Source organism: Macaca mulatta, chromosome X, assembly GCF_049350105.2.
Source record: "Macaca mulatta isolate MMU2019108-1 chromosome X, T2T-MMU8v2.0, whole genome shotgun sequence".
Lineage (NCBI taxonomy): Eukaryota > Metazoa > Chordata > Mammalia > Primates > Cercopithecidae > Macaca > Macaca mulatta.
In genome coordinates, this window is record NC_133426.1 from 43,648,612 (window position 1) to 43,670,802 (window position 22,191).

Below are 22,191 nucleotides of genomic sequence, written 5' to 3' on the forward strand. Positions count from 1 at the left end.
TGTGTTTATCTTACTGAACAATGTTGATGTGTTTATCTTACTGAACAATGTTGACAAATTCTGTGTACATCCTCAAAGAAGTAACTTTCCACAGATCGCCCTTTGGGAAGTGCTGATTTAGAGAAATACATGATCAACAATACCAACCATAGCATAAAGGAGTTTAAGGATTGAGACAAAACCATGAGGCTTAGCAAAAAGGAGGTCATCAGTGACCTTAAGGATAATGGTGATGATGATAGCTCATACCAGTGGTACATTTACCAGGCATCAGTCACTTGGCTGCGTAATTATACATGTTACTTTGTTTAATCTTCACATTACCCACCAAGGCAGAACAATTATTATCTCTCTTTTATAGCTGTGGCAACATGTTGAAGAAAGTTTCTTAAGATTGTCACATAGTAAATAACAAAATGTGATTGCAAATTTCACTCGCTCTATAGCAGGAGCTCGTCCACCTAATACTAGGAGAATCAATCCAGAGCCTGCCCCAGGAGTGTTTTGTTTGGCCAATTCATTATGGGATTTTTGTTTTGTTTTGTTTTGAAACTGAATGCCTTCAGTAGGCATACATACCGTTGAATTTGTGAGTGTTTTTGAATTGCAATCTGAAGTTTTATAAACTCTATTCATTCATTAATAAATTATTTCAACAAATATTTCCTGAGTGTCCACTGCATGCCAGGTACTATGCTAGGCTCTGGAGATACAGCAATAAGCAAAAATGAGCAAAGACCCGATTTTCATGTGGACTTAATTAAATAATATACAAAAAATTGTGTGTGTGTGTGTGTGTGTATGCGTGTGTGTGTGTGTATGTATGTGTGTGGTAGGAAATGGAGACAGCTGATCATGTGTTGTAGAAAGAAATTCAGAAATCACATAGGAACTGAAAAGGGTGGCATGAGTCAAATTGAGGAATTTCTTACTTTTCTGTGATAGAATAATGTGAATATTCTTGAAGAAATAAGGTAAAACAAGTGACCCAGGGAGAGGTGGAGAAGGCAGGGCTAAATGTGGAAGCTAGGTTCCAAAGTGACAGTATGCCTGAGATTTATGCCCTGGGAAGCAAAGGGATTATTTCCTCAAAGGCTTCATTGCATACATGAACTCCCAAGGCATGCTATGTGGGTAAAATCGTCTCCTATACCAGTTCTCTGGGGACAGCAGCCATTTTGGGTTGTTGGAAGCATTGCAGAATTGGTGGTAATACAGTTTCTATGGGCAGTTGCTTTAAGAACTTGGAGCTTGGTTTGAGGTTGCCATGGTAACACCACTGCTGGCTGCATACAACATCTCACCCAGGCTCTCTTGATCTAATAACCAGGACCCACATTGCCTTGAACTCTCTCAAACAAGGTGTGCTTTTAGCAGACTAACTTTTTTTTTTAAACCTCTCTGATAAATCCGTTAACCTATTTTATTTTGGTTTCTGTAACTTGCAAATGACTGAGGAGAGAGAAATTAGGAGAGGAATTGTATTGTTTTAAACTCATCGTCCCTATTTAGAATACTTAATGCAAACTAATTAAAGATCTGCTTGTGCTATGATCTGCTATCTTCCTGTTTTCAAGTTTTTGCATTGTGAAATCTATCATATCTCTTTGTTCACACAATAAGGCCTTAACAAACTCTTTGTGAATATAGTTTCTCTGACCTCTCTACTCTCGCAGAAAACCACGGGATAGGCCGGGTGCGGTGGCTCACGCCTGTAACCCCCGCACTTTGGGAGGCCGAGGCGGGCCCATCACAAGGTCAGGAGATGGAGACCATCCTGGCTAACACGGTGAAACCCTGTCTCTACTAAAAATACAAAAAATTAGCCAGGCGTGGTGGTGGGCACCTGTAGTCCCCGCTCCTCAGGAGGCTGAGGCAGGAGAATGACGTGAACCTGGGAGGCGGAGCTTGCAGTGAGCCGAGATGGCGCCACTGCACTCCAGCCTGGGCGACCAGAGAGAGACTCCATCTCGAAAAAAGAAAAAAAGAAAACCACAGGATACTCAGGAGTCTTGGGCTCTTTTCTTCCTAATGAGCTCTGTTTGCCATGGTTTGGGAGAGGAAGAGCTCTGAGTATAGGGGATGGTAGATTTTGTTAGTGTTCACTTAGACCTCTTCTCTCAAAAACATGGGTGAGAGAATCACACATTTTTGACACTAGGATACTTGAGAGTTTGGTCCAATGGTCTTTTACCAAGGTGGCCCCACATCTCCTACATCCCAATGAATATCATAAACACTTGCTGATTTAATGGACAATAATGTTAGTAGCCTGAAATCACACTAGTAGTTTGAAACCCATGATGAGGGTGCATATACACCATGGAAATCTAAATGCTGTGAAAATCTAAATGCTGTGAAACAGTCCCCGCTTCCCACTACTGGACTGGTTGTTAATCATTTACTGGCATACTTGTATCAAACCCTTCCCTTACGCGGGTGGGGAGTGGTGAGAAACAGGCTTCTTATCACTAGTTTCTATGTGGCCATTAAATGATGGAAAATGAAAGAAAGGGAGAGCTGTAATGCATAATGCTCTTCATTTTTGCTTAGTAATTTATATTACTTTGGAACAAGATGAAATAAAAGATTTAAGATGAGCTTTTTATCTTTTCATAATAAAATGTGAAAAAATATTTGATTACAAAAGCTATCTTTATAGTAGCCACATTTTATTTGGTGACTTGCCTTCAGACTTAAGAATCTTTTCTAACAATTTTATCCCATTTACAAAAAAATGCTCAATAAATATTTCGAAAGATTAGGTCAAAAGCCCTTAAACTAATCTGTAGGGTTGACAATTAAGATATCATTTTTTTTTTCTGTAACTGATCATTGAATTTTGTAGTGCTGAGGGGAGGGTAGAATGCATAGTGAGTGACACACAAGTGCAAAAAAGAGTTGATTGTAATCTAAGACTTAGATTTTAAAGTAGGAATAATTTTCAGGTTTTGCCATTCAAATCAGCAGATAGCTACAGTTATTACATTACAAAAGATTTCTGAGCTCCAAGTATTTGCGTGTACTTTGACTTACTAAGCATTCAAAAATACTTTCCTAACAGCATCATACTTTTATTTTCATATTGTATATATTTTAACCTTTAAGTTATCATGGAAATTTCTTAACAAGGTCTTCTTCCCGGTAAACACGCAAACTGAAACATTAGCACTCTTATTCAGCATCTTAGAAGAAATATGCTTAATATAGTAGATTTTCCTAAATAACTGAAACCTTCACCCTTCAAATTCTAAGACCTTTTAGAAACCATTTCTCTGAAATCCTTTTTAAATATTTTAAACATATTTCTCATTTCTTAAACTAAGAGTTTAAACTCTCCTTGCTGTCATAGGGCTAATCGTTCTTCTGCCATGTAGAAACTACTTTCACCAGCTTTTAAATTTTATTTAGTTTTATCCTTAAATGCCAAACTGCAAAATGACCTTTGTCACTGGTGTGGTCATTGTATTCGCCCAGACAGCCCTGCTCCCCCCTCCCCTTTTAGTTTCCTGAGTAGTGTTTATTTATTATGGGCACTGAAACCCATGCATAAAACTTGTTTGGAGTTACATACTAGATTCGATTTTATTAAGACTCTAAGTGAGGGTGTGAGAAGTAAAATCCTTCGCTTTTCAGAAGACTTTGTTGTGGTCATATCAGGCACTTGGAATGTGGAGATAATGAAATCTACTCCAAGGGATGGTTGTGAGAGGCAACAAGGAAAGGCATATGAAATGGATCTGTTTGGATGCCACCAAGCGGTCCATTTATGCGCACAACTGCTGCAGGCCCCACCACTGTTGTTCAACGTTCCCCACCGCTCCATCCCCTTAGGCAGTGTGGGGAGAGCCAGTTTCTCCTCCTTAGAAGAGGAGCTGCCAGAGCAATTCTAGTAGACCCTTGGGTATATTTACCTAACTGGTTTGTAGTTAGGTTGATTAAAGGGAATGGGAAGAAATAAAAATTTTGCATCTGAGTTTCTCTGTTTTTAAATATGGAGTATTACTTTGAGCCTAAAAATGTTCATCACTTTCGACTTAGTCATCTCCCTTCTGGAACTTAACCCTAAAGAAATAATCAGACATAAGGAGAAAGATTTTTTTTTTTTTTTTTTTTGAGACAGAGTCTCGCTCTGTCGCCCAGGCTGGAGTGCAGTGGCCGCATCTCAGCTCACTGCAAGCTCCGCCTCCCGGGTCTACGCCATTCTCCTGCCTCAGCCTCCCGAGTAGCTGGGACTACAGGCGCCCGCCACCTCACCCGGCTAGTTTTTTGTATTTTTTTAGTAGAGACGGGGTTTCACCGTATTAGCCAGGCTGGTCTCGATCTCCTGACCTTGTGATCCGCCCGTCTCGGCCTCCCAAAGTGCTGGGATTACAGGCTTGAGCCACCGCGCCCGGCCTAAGGAGAAAGATTTATGCATAAACATATTTTTCATCTCACCTTCATCCTGTTTTTACATTAGTCAGCACAAGAAGCCTTTGACTGTGTTCCAGAAAACATATTGCGCCAAGATTGGCAGACATTGGTTTGAGTTTATTTAACTGTCAGGGGATGGCTTTCTTTGTGAGCTGATTCCAAAAATTCATTACATACTTAAATCTTTGATGGGCATCAGCAATGTAAGAATCGTGTACTTGAAGGGCTCAAAATTGCACACAAACATTAGTAGATAGCAGTGCTGGATATTATAGTTTAGACTTAATATCTTTTAAGATATTTTAGATCTTGTAGACCCAAACTCATCCTTGATTTGGCTATGTGTATTCTATGCCATTCTGTATATGAGTAAAATACTGGGTTCTGTGAGAGCAGGCATCAAGATAGAACTAGCTGTCTAAGAGATTTATTGTGGGAAAAGCCCGTGAAGGATAAAGGGGAAGGAGAGCGTGAGTAGGGAATAAAAAACAAATAGGGTAGTCCTGTATAATTTCCTACAATTTGGATTTTGTTCATTTCATCCCAGTAGTATTAACATATTCCTCTGTTCCCTAAGTATCAGATACAGAGGGCTGATCACATTAGAATTTAATTTGTTCCTTCCTTTACTCCCCTCTCCTTCCCTCCCCTCCCTCCCCTCCCTCCCCTCCCTCCCCTCCTGTTCCCTCTCCTTCCCTTCATTCTTGCAAAACTACTTCATAGGTAATGGTGTGTGCTTCCATCAAGAGGCAGATAACATTTGTCTCATCTGTTTTTCTGTGTGTGTTAGCAACTTGATGATCATTATGCTAGATCCATTAACTCATTAGGGGTTGCAAAATGCTGACATTTGAATTATTTCTGTCTTCACTTACTAACTAGCATACTTTTATACAGAGAAACTTCCCCTCATTAGCTATTTGGTTGTTTTGAGGTTCAGCGCAAATAGGAAAGGTAGGATGAGTGCTAGATTTTTTCTTTTGCTTATCATTTTTCAAAATGATAAGTTCGTTCCTTAGCATTTTCCAAAGGTGGAAAATGAGAGTTTTTGTGTTTGTTTAGTATTATTATGAACTCATGGATTTAAGCCATTGTAGTTGTTATCTTTATTTGACACTCAAATTATTTCATCTTTGGCCAGTAGGAGTTTATATAGGTAGGCTCCTGAGTGTTTTTGACATAATCCTAGTAGTCTCTGACAGCCTCCTTGCTTTCTGGTATGATTTAATGTTCAGGCTCTTCTTGTACATTTCCTGCCTCAGATCTCACTAGGTCACAAGCCATAGTTCATTGTAGTGAGAATTGATTTTTTAGAAACAACACTCTAGGTGTTGGGAGTGTTCATTGCTACTGGGTAGGTTACTTTTTCTAGACCTTTTCATTGTACAAAACTAAGGAATTTTTTTTTAAAGATAGAGTATATCCAGAGATCATACTTATAATTTCAATTTATATCTAGGACTACAGGGTTACTGCTTCATCTCATCATTTTTACATCTGAGTTTCTTTATCTCCATGCTAAAAAACCTGCTTCTCAACAACACAAGCCTGATTACTCACTTGTTTTATCACATACTACAAATGTGACAGCCTTGGGATCACAATGCTAATACTAGGACTAGCTAAATTATTATTGAAAAAAAATGTGAAGTTCTTTTTATCTTTAGGATATATACCATTAGAAATGAACTATCAAATCACTGGGTTTTAAAATCAGTTAGAATAGTTCCTCTCCTCAACCACTTGTATACGTATTTAGGTATTATTTGTATCACTTTACTAATCTTGTCTCTGGTGCCATTCTTATTTCCCTTACCCTAATATAACTAGCATTTTCTCCCTGTATTATGTTTGTCTCTGTAACAATGAGAAGTTTATGAGAAGTATAATGAGAAGTATAAAGTTAACTAGGAACTAAGAATTTGAAGTACAAAAATGAATGTAGATTTAAAAATAAGTGTATGCACAATATATTTCTTTACTCTGTGAGCTGAGAGGTCTTAGAAGCAATGACACCCCAGTAGCAATGAGCACACCTAGAACCCAGATCTTGGTTTCTAATACTGGTCTTCAGTAAAAGGGACCAAAGCTCATTGAAGAAATACCTGATTCTAAGGCCATGGCAGAGAAAGATAAGATGAGTCTGGAGCATTGTGTAGTACTAGAAAGGAAGGAAATGCTCAAACACACACACACAATGATAGGGGCATGTCAAAGGGGCATAGGAGCCAAGTAAAAGAACTCCCAATAACCATAGCTGGAAGAATTTGAGCAACGAAATAAATGACATAGTGTTGGATTCTAATCCAAAGTATAAAACGAATATCTGCGAGTCCATATTGATATGATAATAAGTAAATGATTGAAGAAGTCAGTAAGTGAGGAGAAGAGACACATCTCCAGTGCAGAATTCCAAATAATTTATATAGATACTCCACTCTCAAAAAGCTGGAACATACTTTCCACTCCTTAAGTGTGGCCTTTCTTTCGGAGTGTAGTATGTTAAGATAGGAAAAAGAATAACTATAGTGGAGAAACTTGACAAACACTACCTCAGCCAGGTGATCAGATCAAGGTCAACATCAGTGAGAAACCATGCTTGTAGCATGTACCCTTGATATAATGTTAATCTGCAACACTTTCTTAATTTTTCTGGTATTACTATGCTGGATTTAAAAAATATTTTATGTTTCCTGAAGGCTTTTAATTACAGGTGAAAACCTGTTCTCAGCTTTGTTTGAGCTAGTGAAAAAAGTATGAAGCATGGTTTCTACCTTATAGTAACTTAGAAACTAGTGAAGGAAACAAGATCTAGCAAGCATGTAATCAAAATGTAAATCATAGGACATGATTATACAGGATTTTTAAGTTGAGAAAAGCAAAGCATAGTTATACTGAGACCTGGTGTAGCTAGAGAAAGTTTTGAAGAAAATAGTCTCTCCTGCTAATACTATCAGGATTTCTGGATGAGGGAAATGATAGGGATTGATTTAGAGGCTCAGAAATTCTCTAAATATATGATTATCACCAGAAAACAAGATACATATATTTTAAAACCATTACATTTTGTTTCTGTTGACCAACTGAAATGCAAGATGACTAAATTAGTTATTTTTGAATCCCTTATGATAGATAATAAAATTGGTGGCTCATTTAATCATAGTGTGGCCAGAATGTATTAGAAAGACAGCAAAATCACTGGATTGTATATGATACCCTGCATTTATTTGATGTATAGACCTGGTTAAATCTTGGATTTTAGGCATTTGAATGTTACGTTGCTCTCTTTTGTTTTTCCTTTAGGACTATCTGCTGCCAAACTCTTGACTGAATATGGCGTTAGTGTTTTGGTTTTAGAAGCTCGGGACAGGGTTGGAGGAAGAACATATACCGTGAGGGTAAGTGATTCTAATACTTACATGTAATATAATATCTCACTCAAACTACAAGTGGCACCACTGAAAATCACAGGGCTAGAGGAGATCTCAAGAGTTCATGCAGTTAAGCCATTTGTCCTCCATAGTCCTAAAGTACTCCCATCAAATAAGTGTGCATTCTCTTTAACAAGTACACACTAAAGACTGACAGCTTCTGACTTTCAGTGGAGTGAATTCAACAAACATGAGCAAGTAACTTCAATACAGTGTCATAATTTCCATACTACAGACGTAAATGAAGTGTGTAGTATCTCAGATGGAGTAACAGTTTGGCTGTACTGGAAGTGACTATACACCCACAATACACACAGACACACACAGAGAGACACACCCAAACACACACACGCTTAGATTCCTTATTTATCCAATGACACACAACTTAATAGAAATGTGGTGGCAAAAAAACAAAAAAAAAACAAAAACAAACAAAAAGAGAAATGTGGTGGCCCTAGTAAGCAGGAACAAATGTAGCATATTTTTGCATAACTTTTCCCTTGGCCCTTGTTCCCTAAGAAGTATGCTGCTGCCAGAGGTATTCCTGAGGTCGCGTCTGGCTAGATATAAGAAAGAAGCCCAGTTATTGCTACATCACTGCTTTTTTTATACTTGGGCTTACATCACCATTCTGGAAAAAATGCATGCTATTATTTACTACTATTAAGGGAATGGTTGCAGGTGGTTGACTCTGGGCGAAAGTACGTAGGGAGATAATGAAGACTGGGAAGGAAATAGGGGCAAAGATGGAAGTTTTTGCACATAAAAGTGGGGGAGAAAGGGAGAAGAGCCAGAGAGAAGTAGTAGAGGCAGAAGAGGAGGACCAGACTAGAGCAGCAATAGGTAGGTCAGCGGACGAAAGAGGAAGGGGTGCTCACCTGTCAACTGACACAGTATAAAGGCAAAACAAAACAAAAGAAAAAACCCTCGCATTTGATAGTTAGAAGTTCATTAATTAATGAGCCCCTTTGCTAGAGTACACAAATAGAGTGTTAAAGACTGGAGATTGAGAGTAAAGACAAAACCAGACTGTTGAAGTGACTGGAAAGAGAGGAAGCATCTATCTAACTAGAAGATGCTTCAGTTAGACTAATAACAGAATGGCGTAAGCAATGCAAATATTTGATTACTTCACAGAAGTCTGGTGGTACATAGTCCAGGCTCTCGCTTTTTGCTCTTCTTTCTGCTCTCATATTCGGGTTTTTTTTTGTTTTTTTTTTGTTTTTTTTTTTTTTTTGAGACTGTTTTTCGCTCTTGTTGCCCAGGCTGGAGTGCTGTGGTGCAATCTCGGCTCACTGCAAACTCCGCCTCCCAGGTTCTAGCGATTCTCCTGTCTCAGCCTCCAGAGTAGCTGGGATTACAGGCACCCCCCACCACGCCAGCCAATTTTGTATTTTTAGTAGACACAGGGTTTCACCATGTTGGCCAGGCTGGTTGCAAACTCCTGATCTCAGGCGATCCATTGGCCTTGAAGCCTCCCGAAGTGCTGGGATAACAGGCATGAGTCACCGCACCCAGCCCTGCTCTGATATTCTTTGCATGTAGGCTTATTGTATTGTGGTAACAAGATGGATGCTGAGATTCTAAGCATCAGGTTCTCACTCAAGCCTGAAAGGAGAGTGAAAGGGGGGCACCAGCCTTGTCTGCAACAAAGCTTTTCCTTCGCCAAAAGACCCCAGCAGACATTTGCTTTAGTCTCATTGGCTAGAGTTGGGTCACATGGCTACCCTCAGCTGTCAGGGATCCTGGAAAAGTAAGTATTTCACAATAGTAGGCTGCATAATAGAAGCAGGCATGCGAGAGGAAGTATCAATGGATATTGGAATAGCCTACAGACAACATTTGAATTAGGATTTCATAGCAGCGATTTCAGCCACCTTGTGCCATGCTACCCTTCTGTCATTTGCTTCCTACCTTTTTGGATACAGGGATGTATCTAAGCCTATTTCTGCTTTGCTCAGCTCTAAGGGTGCTGTACAGCCTTGCTATGCAAAGTATCATCTGTGGGTCAGTAGCCCCAGAATCAACTGGGATTTTGATAGAAATGTGGAATCTCAGGCTGTCTCAGAACTGCTGAATCTGGATCTGCATTTTGACAGCATCTCCAGGGGACACTATAGAAGTGCTACTCTGTGGCATTTGTTTGCTTGCTTGCCTTAAATTAATGCCAATCCAGATTAAATTTTCTGAGTGCTCCCTTAGATGTAGTCCACTGGGAAGCTATTGGTCTGGGAGTGAGGAGATTGGGATTCTAGCCTCTGTACTGACTTGATATGATGTCTTGGATAAGTCCTATTAGCACTTTACATCTCAGTTTTCTCATCTGACTAATAAGATACAATCTAAATGTCCCTGGAGAAACTCCCTTCCATCTTCAAATTCTAATTGAAGGCAGCGTGTTATAGTGCAAACGAAGAGTTGCGTCTTCTGCCTGTATGCCTTTATTAGATATGATTCTTCTGTCATTTTCTGAAAAATATTCCTTCATTTTGGAGATAGTTATTAGGTTGTCCCTTAGCCCTATTTTTCTTATCTCTAAAACCTTTTGGTTATTAAACAGGAGCATCAGTCATGTTATGGATTTTCAGTTAAGAACAAGTTTCTTTGTATAAGGGAAATGAGAATTTCAACATACTTGTCCCCATCTGTGTTATAGGCCCCAATTACTTTGCCATGCTGTGTCATTTATATATGTCAGCATCACTCAGGAACCATTCTTGTCTATTCAGCATGATATTACACCCCCCTTAGGAATGTGAGAAAGGAATCTCTGAAATGCTTGGTAATTAGGACTTAGCATTTATACTCCAAATGATGAGAAGGAGAAAAAGAGGGCTTTAAGAAACAGGCATGGAGGCTGGGCATGGTGGCTCACGCCTGTAATCCCAGCACTCTGGGAGGCCGAGGCAGGTGGATCACTTGAGCTTGGGAGTTTGAGATCAGCCTGGCCAACATGGTGAAATCCCATCTCTACTAAAAATACAAAAAGTAGCCAGGTGCAGTGGTGTACACCTGTAGTCACAGCTACTTGGGAGGCTGAGGTAGGAGAATCACTTGAGCCCAAAAGGCAGAGGTTACAGTGAGCCGAGATTGTACCATTGTACTCCAGTCTGGGTGACAGGAGTGGAAACCCTGACTCAAAAAGTTAAAAAATTTAAAAAAGGAAACAGGCATGAAAATTGTATTTAATAAGAAACTGAAACAAATATTTTTAAAAATTGTTTCTAATAACATAATCAATTAGGATAATTTTGGGAGGAGATGCCGTAAAAGCTACTGTGGATCTCTGAGTACCAGAATGTCAAATTTGGTATTACCTGGCAAGCTGTTCAGATGGGTCTTCATTAGTTCAAAACTTCCCTGTTTTTCCTAATGTGATTCATCCATGATGCATTAGGTCAAGTTAATAAAGTTGAAATGCCTGCAGGGCTGCCACAGGGTTGGTGTATTTGTTTGCCAATATTGTTGCATGTTTGTGACCTCTGCAAAGGCTGAGTAGTGAGATCTAAATCAAGACCCCAAAGACTGAGGTGCAACATAGTAGAATACATTGTTACTGCTTCTAGTGTCTTCATGCTGAACTTCAGGTACCTCATTTAGAATGGTTTTACTTTGTAAAGAAACATTCTGCAAAATGCCTCACTCTTTTTACTGCTTCATTTAGGATTATTTGCTTTAACTATAGTGTCAGCCTTCTAAAGACATCATGTTTGGAAACTCCCAGGAGTCCTCTTGCTGTCTTTGTTAAAGCCCAGAAATTTATTGGAGTACTGATTCCAGTTTTGTTCTTTCTATCTCAAAATGGATGTTGGAGATTAGAAAAGGTTTAAAGGCCAGCACTGATGGTTACTAAAAGAGAGAATAAACATTATATGAGGACACCTTAAAGAAGTCACAGAAACACTTCATTTCTGGTATTACGGCAGAATGAAAACCCCAACTCCTCATTGAAATAAGTAACATGCTGAATACAATATGCTGTGCTCATCTGACATGGAAGTTAGAAATTTGTAGATCTCCTGGATGTTGCATACACACCTCAAACATAACACATCCAACACTAGACTTCTGATCTTCCTCAAGGCCACTATTCCAGCCACCTTCTCCATGTTAGAGTATGGCAACTTTGAAAAAACTCGGAGTCATGCTCAACACTACCAGACCCTCATTTGTTTTGTCAGGAAATTCTGTTGGCCCTGCCTTCAAAACATATCCAGAATTCAATGCTTCCCACCACTTCCACTGCTATCCCCTGGTGGGAGCCACCATTATCCCTAGGCCAGATTATTGCAATAGGCTCCTGATTTCCCTGCTTTTACTCCTGCCCCCTACATTCTGTTCTTTCATAGTGCATCAGTGAGAGTGAGCCTTTCAAATGTAAGTCAGATTTTAGCATTTCCCTGCTCAAGACCTTCCAAAGGCCCCCCTCCTTCTCACTGACAGTCAAAACCTATGTCCTTACAATGTCCTGGGAGGCTTTAAGTGACCTGCTCTGCCAATAACCTCTGTAACCTCATCTTCAACTTTTTTCCTTGCTCACATTGTTCTGGCCACTTTGGCCTCCTTGCTATTTCTTGAACATACCAGCAGACTTCTCTGTTTTATTCTATTGTTGATGTTGCTTCATTTTCTTTAAAGGTTTTGCCAGTATCTTTGTTCACTGTCCGTTCTTGAATCTCAGACCTTTTATTTGTAACCATTTTCATTCTACTTGAAACACACCCTTTCCTCCAATCTGGGTTCTAAACTCTGTACATTTGTCAGCTTGACAAAACATAGTTCTAACAGGTAACAAATTCTATTTAGAATTTCTCTTCCTCTTTTTTTTTCTCTCAGAACAGCAAAGATATTATTCCCCTATCTTCTGGCTTGTATTTTTATTGTTGAAGTCTAATTTATCGTTAAGTCTAATTGTTGATTTTTTTTTCAGAGTATGTACGATTTGCCTCTTTCGTTTCCTGAAAAAGAATTGCTTCTGAGAGCTCTTTTCTTTGGTATACTGCAGTTTCTCTGTGTCTGGATGAGAATTTATTTTTATTTATCATTCTTTGGACCTATTGGGTTTCTTATCTTCCAACAATGCTGGTAAATCCTCAGCCACTATTTTTTTATACTACTTAATATTTTGATACCATCTTCCATGTCTTAACTACCTCCTCAACATATTTTCCAATTCTTTATCTTCTAACTGCATTCTATATAATTTATTCAGATCTAGCAGTTTACTCACTCTTTAACTATGTCGAATATACTGTTTAATCCATTCACAGAGTTTTTAAAATTTTAATTAGTACATTTTTATCACTAGTAGTTATTTTTAAATCTACCTGATAATATTTTCAGTTTCTTTTCCCCTGCTCCTAGTTTTAATGGCTTATTTTATTTAAAATATATTACATAGTACTTTTAGATTCTGTGTATAATTCAACTATTACAAAGTCTTTCTGGATTATTTTTTCTGCTTATTTTCTTTTGGTGCCTTGTTTGCACGTATGTTTTGTAACTCTTGGCTGTGGGTTGCTAATTTTCCATGGAACTTTATCTGTGTGTAAATTATTTGAGACCTAGGGGAAAAGGATTTGAGTCTACTTCAACCACCCGCATTGACACTTTAAATTTTCCGCCCAAGGTTTTTCATATCATATGGGTAGCGTAAATTCAGATGGAAAACATAAATAAAGATAAGCTTATTTTTTTTTCCTTTTCTGCGTGACAATACTGAGACCTGCAAAATAATGGAAAATATAAAGTTGTGGATGCAGCTAAAGCAATACTTAGAAGATATATAGTCTAAATTCTTCCATTAGAAAAGAAAAAGGCTGTATATAAATAAGCTAATCATGCAAAGAGTTAGAAAAGTAAGAGCAAAATAAATCCAAAGAAGGGGTAAAAAGGGCACATATCAATGATATAGAAAATAGACAGGCCGGGCGCGGTGGCTCAAGCCTGTAATCCCAGCACTTTGGGAGGCCGAGACGGGTGGATCACGAGGTCAGGAGATCAAGACTATCCTGGCTAACACGGTGGAACCCTGTCTCTACTAAAAAATACAAAAAACTAGCCGGGTGAGGTGGTGGGCGCCTGTAGTCCCAGCTACTCGGGAGGCTGAGGCTGGAGAATAGCGTGAACCCAGGAGGCGGAGCTTGCAGTGAGCTGAGACCCGGCCACTGCACTCCAGCCTGGGCGACAGAGCGAGATTCCGTCTCAAAAAAAAAAAAAAAAAAAAAAAGAAAATAGACACCCAACAAAGAGGATCCATAAAATAAAAGTTGATTATTTGAAGAGACCTATTAAAGATACACAAGAAGTGTCTGATAAGATTTTTCCAGAAAAAGAAACACCCCAAATAAATAAGAGATGAGAGCCAGATGTGGGGCTCACGCCTGTAATCCCAGCACTTTGGGAGGCTGAGGCAGGTGCTGAGCTCAGGAGCTCGAGATCAGCCTGAGCAACCCTAAGTCTACAGAAAATACAAAAATTAGCTGAGTGTGGTGGCACATGCCTGTGGTCCCAGCTACTCAGGAGGCTGAGGTGGGAGAATTCGTAGACCCCAAGAAAGTCGAGTCTGCAGTGAGCCATGATCATGCCATTGTACTCCAGCTTGGGTGATAGAGTAAGACCCTGTCTCAAAAAATAATAATAAAAAAAGATGAAAATGAAGATATAATTACTGATACAATAAAGAATAATTAAATGAAAAGAAGATGCCATGAACATTAAACCAACAGTTTTGAAACATATATGAAATGTACATATTATGAGAAAAATATAATTCATCAAAGTTAACATTGATTTAGTCTGGAAATAGAAGAGTAGTGCTTTAACCTAAAAATAAATTAAATGTGTAGTTTAAGATTTTCCCTAAAAAAAAAATCACCAAGCCTAGATAGTTCTACAGGTATGTTCTACATAATGTTCAAAGAATGGATCACTTTATTTACATACAAACCTTTCTACAGAATAGAAAAAAGTATGATCACTAACTAAGGAGATTAGCAGTACTCTAATGCAAAAAACAGACAAGGCAGTAGAAGAAAGGAGAATCATAGGCCAGTCTCAATATTGCTTACATAGATATAAAATTCTAAACAAAATGTTAGCGTAGATATAAACATAGATATAAAAATTCTCAACAAAATGTTAGCAAAGCATATCCTCCAATAGAAAGATAATATCGGGTTGGGTAGCTCCAGGAAGGAAATGTTGAATAATACTAGACAATTTTCTGGAAATAACAGATTAGGTAAATTATAACAAAATACAAAGAGACTAGACAAGTTGCACTGTATAGACACACACACACATGCACACACACATCTTTAAAGCATCAAAGAGCCAGCAAGCTAACAAGATAGGGAAGAATCACTGGGCCAACATCTGGAAAAGATTAACCTACTTTTCCCTGGGTGGCAGGGGGAGTTGCTAACCACTGAAGAAGCTCCCGAAGGCTGAGCAGTGCTTTGGATCTAGTGCAAAGCTAGGGTGACAGGTCAAGTCCAGAACCCCATGAAGTGTGTACTAATTTGTAGGGGAGTATTGGTCAACTCCTTGTGCTGTGGAGTTGGGCTGCATCTAAGGACCAAGGGTGAATGGCAAGAAAGCTAGTTCAAATGTGCATTTTGGTCCAGCCTCAAATCCTCTCAGGTACTGCAAATGGAATAAAGTTATCTAGTACTGTGAGGGTCCCAGGCTGTGGGCAGAAGCAAACATAAATCCTCTCTGAGAAAGATACCATCTTCCTAGGATTGAAATGATTTCTGCATGTTTTCAAGTGCAATGGGTGGCATTCAATAAAAAATAATCAGGCAAACAAGGAAAAAAGGCATGACAACATGCTTGAGAACTGGTATACACAACAAAATAGACACAGACCCTTTAGTTATTAAAAAAAAAAAAAAGCCATGGAGGGGTTGCAGCTCACCAATATTCAATTTATTGATTAAATCATTGGGACTTGCCAATTAATAAAAACAGCTGAAAAGCATGGAGAACTGTATTTATGAGGGAACCCAGAGCCTCCCATTCCTACTCTCTGGGAGTGAGGGTAGCTTGTGAGGGCCACTGAGGGTGACAGGGAGGAAGGCCAAGTAAACAATTTTAGTTTATGATAGAGGGTTTGCATGTTTGTAAATAATTTAGTGATATGTGAATCTTTTTATACCTTCTTGTATTCTTTTCCTATGATGCATTCTTTCCTGGAAGTGTTTTAAAATAGCATCTAGAAACATCAATGTGGACTGATTTAAGATTTCACCTGGTGGAAATTAGGGAATTAGGCTTTGGGTAGCTCCTCCAGTAATAACACCAGAGAGAAGCTCACATGATAATTTAAATGTTTTGTAAAGGATCTAAACTGGCAGAATATACTAGTGTTCTTTATCTTTTATGCATTGTATTGCCTAGTTGACCTTACCAATAGCTTTGCCAAATGATGGTGCTTAGTGATGAGTGTTAGACAGGATTGTGCCCCAGTTCTTGAGTGGACGAGGAAAGACTGCCATTTTCAGTTGCTCTTTATAGGGGAGACATAAGGCACAATTAACTTTTAAAAAAATAAATGGGGTTTTTTTTTTACAAGACACATTTTTCCAAGTTTTAACTAAAGTCCTCTGACCAATTTTTCTCTTTTTGCAGAATGAGCATGTTAATTACGTAGATGTTGGTGGAGCTTACGTGGGACCAACCCAAAACAGAATCCTACGCTTGTCTAAGGAGCTGGGCATAGAGACTTACAAAGTGAATGTCTGTGAGCGTCTCGTTCAATATGTCAAGGTAAGGCTGACTTCACCCAAGTGACTGATAGGGAAACATTTTATTTGAGAAAACATTTGGTTTGTTTTTAGTTATTTTTCTTTCAAAGCAATTGTAAAAGTAGGCTTTCGACTTTGAAGTAGTATTTGCCTTTCTTTTCTTGTTTTCTTTTTTCTTTTTCTTTTGAAAAAAATCGCTAAAGTCTCCTGGAATCACTGCAGGATATTATGACTCAGCTTGGCCTTCCTCCCTGTCACCCTCAGTGGCCCTCACAAGCTACCCTCACTCCCAGAGAGTAGGAATGGGAGGCTCTGGGTTCCCTCCTAATGCATTTGAAGGGCACTGGGGTGGGGGCGGCGGGTGCCTGCAACAGACATGTGCACGCACACGTGCACACACACGCACGCACACGCATGCACACTCCCCTCCCCCAGCTGCAGGCAATCCCTGAGCGACCTAGGAAGCAACTCTAGAGCCCCAAGGAACACAAGAGTTTGAGGCCACTTCTTTAGCCTTTGAACTGGTTATTCATCCTCATTCTTACCTGGCATTATTTGGAATGCTTTATTTCCTCTGTACCTGGCCTTCACTCTTGGGAAGTCTAGCTTGTTTGTGCAGTTTCCTACTGTTTAAACAAGAGATTGTTTAAACTCTAGCCACTGATATCCACAGCTGTTGCCAGTGTTTTTCTTTCTCACTGAAGCCAAACATGGAGTGGCTGGAGTCTGGAAACATGCCTTGAGAAATCAAATTTCCCATCTGACATTGCAGCCTACTTCCTAGAGCTAGTGTCACTGAGGAAGGGGTTATTTACTCATTCTAATGTCAGGATTCCCACACCAATAACCACATCACTTCTCAAAAAATACATCCCTTCCCCTACTCTACCTTGGGCAATAACTGTGGGTCTGAAGGCTACAGAGTTTTGGGTGTGTCCTGGGAGTTGAGGATACTTGTGACATATGTACACTGATACCCAATCAGAAGAGACCAGAAACCTTTGTAAACTCTGATAGCCACGTGGTTTCAGATGCTTGGGATAGTCTGGTGGTGACAGATGTGAAAAAGCAAATCAGTAGTCTTTTTATTCTTTTCTTTTCTTTTGACCTTTAAGCTCTGTTGGACTTGAAAATCAGTAGTCTTTAGAAAAACTGTGAGTTAAGAGGTCAAGGGAGGAATGAAGAAAGTATAATAAATTTCACAAAGTATTTAGGAACTCTGGTTACAACAGGCCGTGATCAAAAAGGAAAAAACCCCTTTGCTTCCTCATTTTCTCTTTTCTGCACTGCACAGTGTTTCCATGGACTAGTAAGTAATAACAACAGTAAGAATCATAACTGCTAACATTTATTAAGCACTTTTACCTGTATTCTCACATTTAATATCAGGAGAGAGACCAAACCCTTTGCGCTCAACTACTAATTAAACAGTCACGTAAATTCACTCTCCACTCCAACTGGGAAGCAAATGAGTGTGATGATTATCTTGGAATCTGAGCAGATTCATGCTGATAAGATTCAGAGGCTGAGAGGTTTTTAGTTTACCTGGAGGCTAACAATAAACAACAACTAAAAGCTTTTTATGCATGAACTCATTAAATCCTTACATCCACCCTGCTAGGCAGGCATTATCATCCCCATTTTAAGTATGAGAAACCAGAAGTTCAAAGAGGTTAAAGTGACTTGACAAGGCTATAAAACTCCTAACAGTCTACCTAACCCCTGAGTGCGTGCTCTTCATTATCCCAATATATGGCCTAGGAAATGAAACTGAGGACTCTGAATGGAGATGTGCTGGATCTCCAATGTTTGTTTGGCCACACACACATCTATAGTAAGGTATCTCACTGTCAATATCACCGAAGCCTGGTTCATATGACAAGGAGATGCAGTCATTGAAAGACCACTTTTTTTTCCTACTTTCTTACTCTTCTTCCGGTTTCATGTTCCTTTTATGTACATTTTAAAAACTGGGAAAAACTGGAAATTTACAAGTATGTCCTCAAGCTAGGTACCTGCTAGTCTCCCAGCCATGCCCAGTCTAAAACTTGATATTGGGCTGGGTATGGTGGCTCACATCTGTAATCCCAGCCCTTTGGGAGGCCAAGGTGGGAGGATCGTCTGAGACCAGGAGTTCTAGACCAGCCTGGGCAACATAGTGAGACCTCTTCTCTATGAAAAATTAAGAATTAGCTGGGCATGGTGGTGCATGTCCTATAGTCCCAGCTACTTGGGAGGCTGAGGCAAGAGGATGGCTTGAGCCCAGGAGGTCGAGGTTACAGTGAGCCATGATCATGCCACTGCACTTCAGCCTGGGCAAACAGCGCAAGACCCTATCTCAAAAATAAAAATAAAAAGCACGATGCTAAGGTGATAGTTTGAAAGTGGCACCCACAGCCAGCTTTTGTAAGTAATTTAGCTCCTCGTTGTTCTTGATGGAGGCAAGGTGGGGTTAAAATGATAAAGTTCTGTTTGAGAATTTTGACTTTGCCTGAAAGTGATCAACAGATCTTGACATGCTGTCCAATCTTCCCAACAGGACCTTACAAATTACTTATTTTAAGTGTCAGACTTTCTGATGTCTCTGAAATTTTCTGGGCTTTACTGGGAACCCTGCTTTCTAGAAATCCAGATGTAATTGTTCTGTACTTTGAGAAGGTCCTGCTGCAAGCTTTAATAGAGGGTGAACTAATGGAAAGACTTAAGGAGTTGATGTATGCCACATTAGGTGCCTAAGTAAGGAAAGAGAAATATTAAGAGTAGCATCCAGGGTCCCTTTTTTGATATTGTTGCTGCTGCTGGGCCCGCTGTAAGGCTGGATCCACACTACCCTGATAGTCCTGTTCCTAAGGAAAAAACAACCTCAGCTTTCTGGAGGGGAGAATTGCTCAACTTCTACCATATTTTTCTTTCACAAAAATACAAATATGGCTGCGCTGTTGCTTAACCTACTGGACAAAGGCATCTTGCCATGGCATTGGACTTGGTAGCCCGAGGCTGTTTTTAAGAATGTAAGGCAGAAAATAAAATAAAAACAAAAAAAGAGGCTGGGCACAGTGGCTCACGCCTGTAATCCCAGCACTTTGGGGGGCCAAGGCAGGTGGATCACGAGGTCAGGAAATTGAGACCATCCTGGCTAACACGGTGAAACCCTGTCTCCACTAAAAATACAAAAAATTAGCCGGGCGTGGTGGCGGGTGCCTGTAGTCCCAGCTATCAGCTACTTGGGAGGCTGAGGCAGGAGAATGGTGTGAACCTGGGTGGCAGAGGTTGCAGTGAGCCGAGATCGCGCCACTGCACTCCAGCCTGGGTGACAGAGGGAGACTCCGTCTCAAGAAAAAACAAACAAACAAGAATGCAAGGCACTGTCAACCTCTGGATCTTTGCCATTGCATGGCCATGCACATCAACACAATGGTAATATTAGACCATAATTATTGCATATGCAGCATGTGGCAGGTATGTGCTAAAACACATACCGTGCCTATGCTTTGGACAACAAATGGCACCTTTAAATCACAGCCACTGTGGTTGATCCCTCAAGGTCAGTACCACTCCCATAGTAATAATAATGACTACCCTCCCTACTGAGCTCCTAGTATGTTCCAGGCCCTGTGCCATTATCTTACTTAACCCTCCATTATCTTACTTAACCCTCACATGGATCCTAAGTTAGGGGTTATTTTGCCATTTCAGAGAAAGAGTCTGAAGTTCAGAGGCCCAGTAACCTGCCTAAGGGAGTAAGGGAATTCAGATTAAGGTCTTTTGACTTTATGCTATCTCTTGCTAGTCCAGATTCTACTGTCGGGGACTGTGGACTCCAGGAAGCTGCCTTACAGTTTGTGCTTGTCCTGGCTCTTTTTGGCAGCTCTCTTCTGATGGTCATCCTGTGTCCTTCATTGTGTCCCCATATGCAGTGCTGGTGACCATTTTGCTCAATCTTTTGGCCCAGAAGCCTGAAAGAGCAGTGTTAACTACCTGCTATGGTACAATCACTGTGCCTTGGTTATTGTTTGATGGATGCAGTAACTGGAAAATAGCCATTTAACTGTCAGAAAATAAATGTTGAAGCTCTATTTTGAATTTTAGTACTTATTTACAAATAGCTACCCATTTCAGATGGTAAGCATCATTCTTTTCATTGAACACTTAATCTCATCCAATGAAAAGATGAAAAATAGAAATACATATCATTAAACCATCCTCTCACATACTTTAACCTTTCAGAGAACACATATTTTCACCCAAGGTAGACAGCAATGTTAAGGCAAAAAAGTAGTGGGTTGGTTAAAGTTTAGTTTATTTGATCTGAATGAATGCCTTTTTGCTAGTGTTTTCCAATACATCATATCATTTCTGGAATGAGAAGTACTCGTTATAGTAGATGTTTTTATGATGATCAGGAAACTATGTTAGGGAAAAGCAGGAAGATATTTAGTTCAATATTCCAGATAAGATGGTTAATAAATTGTATACTAAAAGTAACTCTACTTATTTTAAAATATCTTTTTTTTTTTTTTGAGACGGAGTCTTGCTCTGTCGCCCAGGCTGGAGTGCAGTGGCCGAATCTCAGCTCACTGCAAGCTCCGCCTCCCGGGTTTACGCCATTCTCCTGCCTCAGCCTCCCGAGTAGCTGGGACTACAGGCGCCCGCCACCTCGCCCGGCTAGTTTTTTTTTTTGTATATTTTTAGTAGAGATGGGGTTTCACCGGGTTAGCCAGGATGGTCTCGATCTCCTGACTTCGTGATCCGCCCGTCTCGGCCTCCCAAAGTGCTGGGATTACAGGCTTGAGCCACCGCGCCCGGCCTAAAATATCTTAACTCTCACTGTTTTTCTCTACTTCTAGAGGAAAAGTGGGTGTTTCCCCAATGTGATAGTGTATTGGGTTAATAATGCAAATTGTCTTTGTGACACTTTCTGCATTGCTTTGTGACAACTTCAGCTTTCATAATCTAATATAGTCAATATTCGTTTCTGTAAATAACACTGAAATGAAGAGGAGGATTGCCATTGTCTACATAAACCAATCAATAATCTTTGTGGCCCAGATTGCTTCAGCTCTTAAATTTTCCCAATGCGAAACTTTGAAGAATGTTTAAATTGTTTAAACACTGTCGACAGTCTGTAACACATCTAGTGTCAGCTTATTCTAGGAAGCTTTTTACTATTCACCAAGGAACCACTCTTTACCTTTGTTAGATTGTGTTTACAGTGCAAGTTTTGACAAGACAGTGTGCAGTTCCAAGCCTGAGCCTCTCAGATGAATACTGAGGATACACCTTAGTACTGAGGATACACCTTAGTGGTGTTTCCTCTACCTGATCCCTTCTCTTTCTGAGACTATGCCTATCTACACATTCATAGAGGATTCACATTGATATGCTAAATTCACTCATTGCTTAATATTTATATTTATGTATTTGAGAGAAATATGTATTTACAGAGGAAAATCTACTCTGTACCAGATATTGTTCCAGGCTGCAGATAGAGTGGTGAACAAATGATCAAAATTTCTGCTGTCATGGTCCTTCTAATCTAAAGAGAGAAGACAAGTAAATAAGAACAGTAAATAAATATTAGCTAACATTTTTGC

At 39.7% G+C, this 22,191-nt stretch overlaps 1 protein-coding gene across 1 annotated transcript in view; it reads left to right on the top strand.

Moving 5' to 3' along the window:
* Positions 1-22,191, top strand: part of MAOA (monoamine oxidase A) — an 81,758-nt gene that overhangs the window by 13,109 nt on the left and 46,458 nt on the right. Inside the window, exons 2-3 of the mRNA XM_015127229.3 lie at positions 7,720-7,814; positions 16,482-16,619. Coding sequence (XP_014982715.2) covers positions 7,720-7,814; positions 16,482-16,619 — 233 coding nt within the window. The remainder of the gene's footprint in view (positions 1-7,719; positions 7,815-16,481; positions 16,620-22,191) is intronic.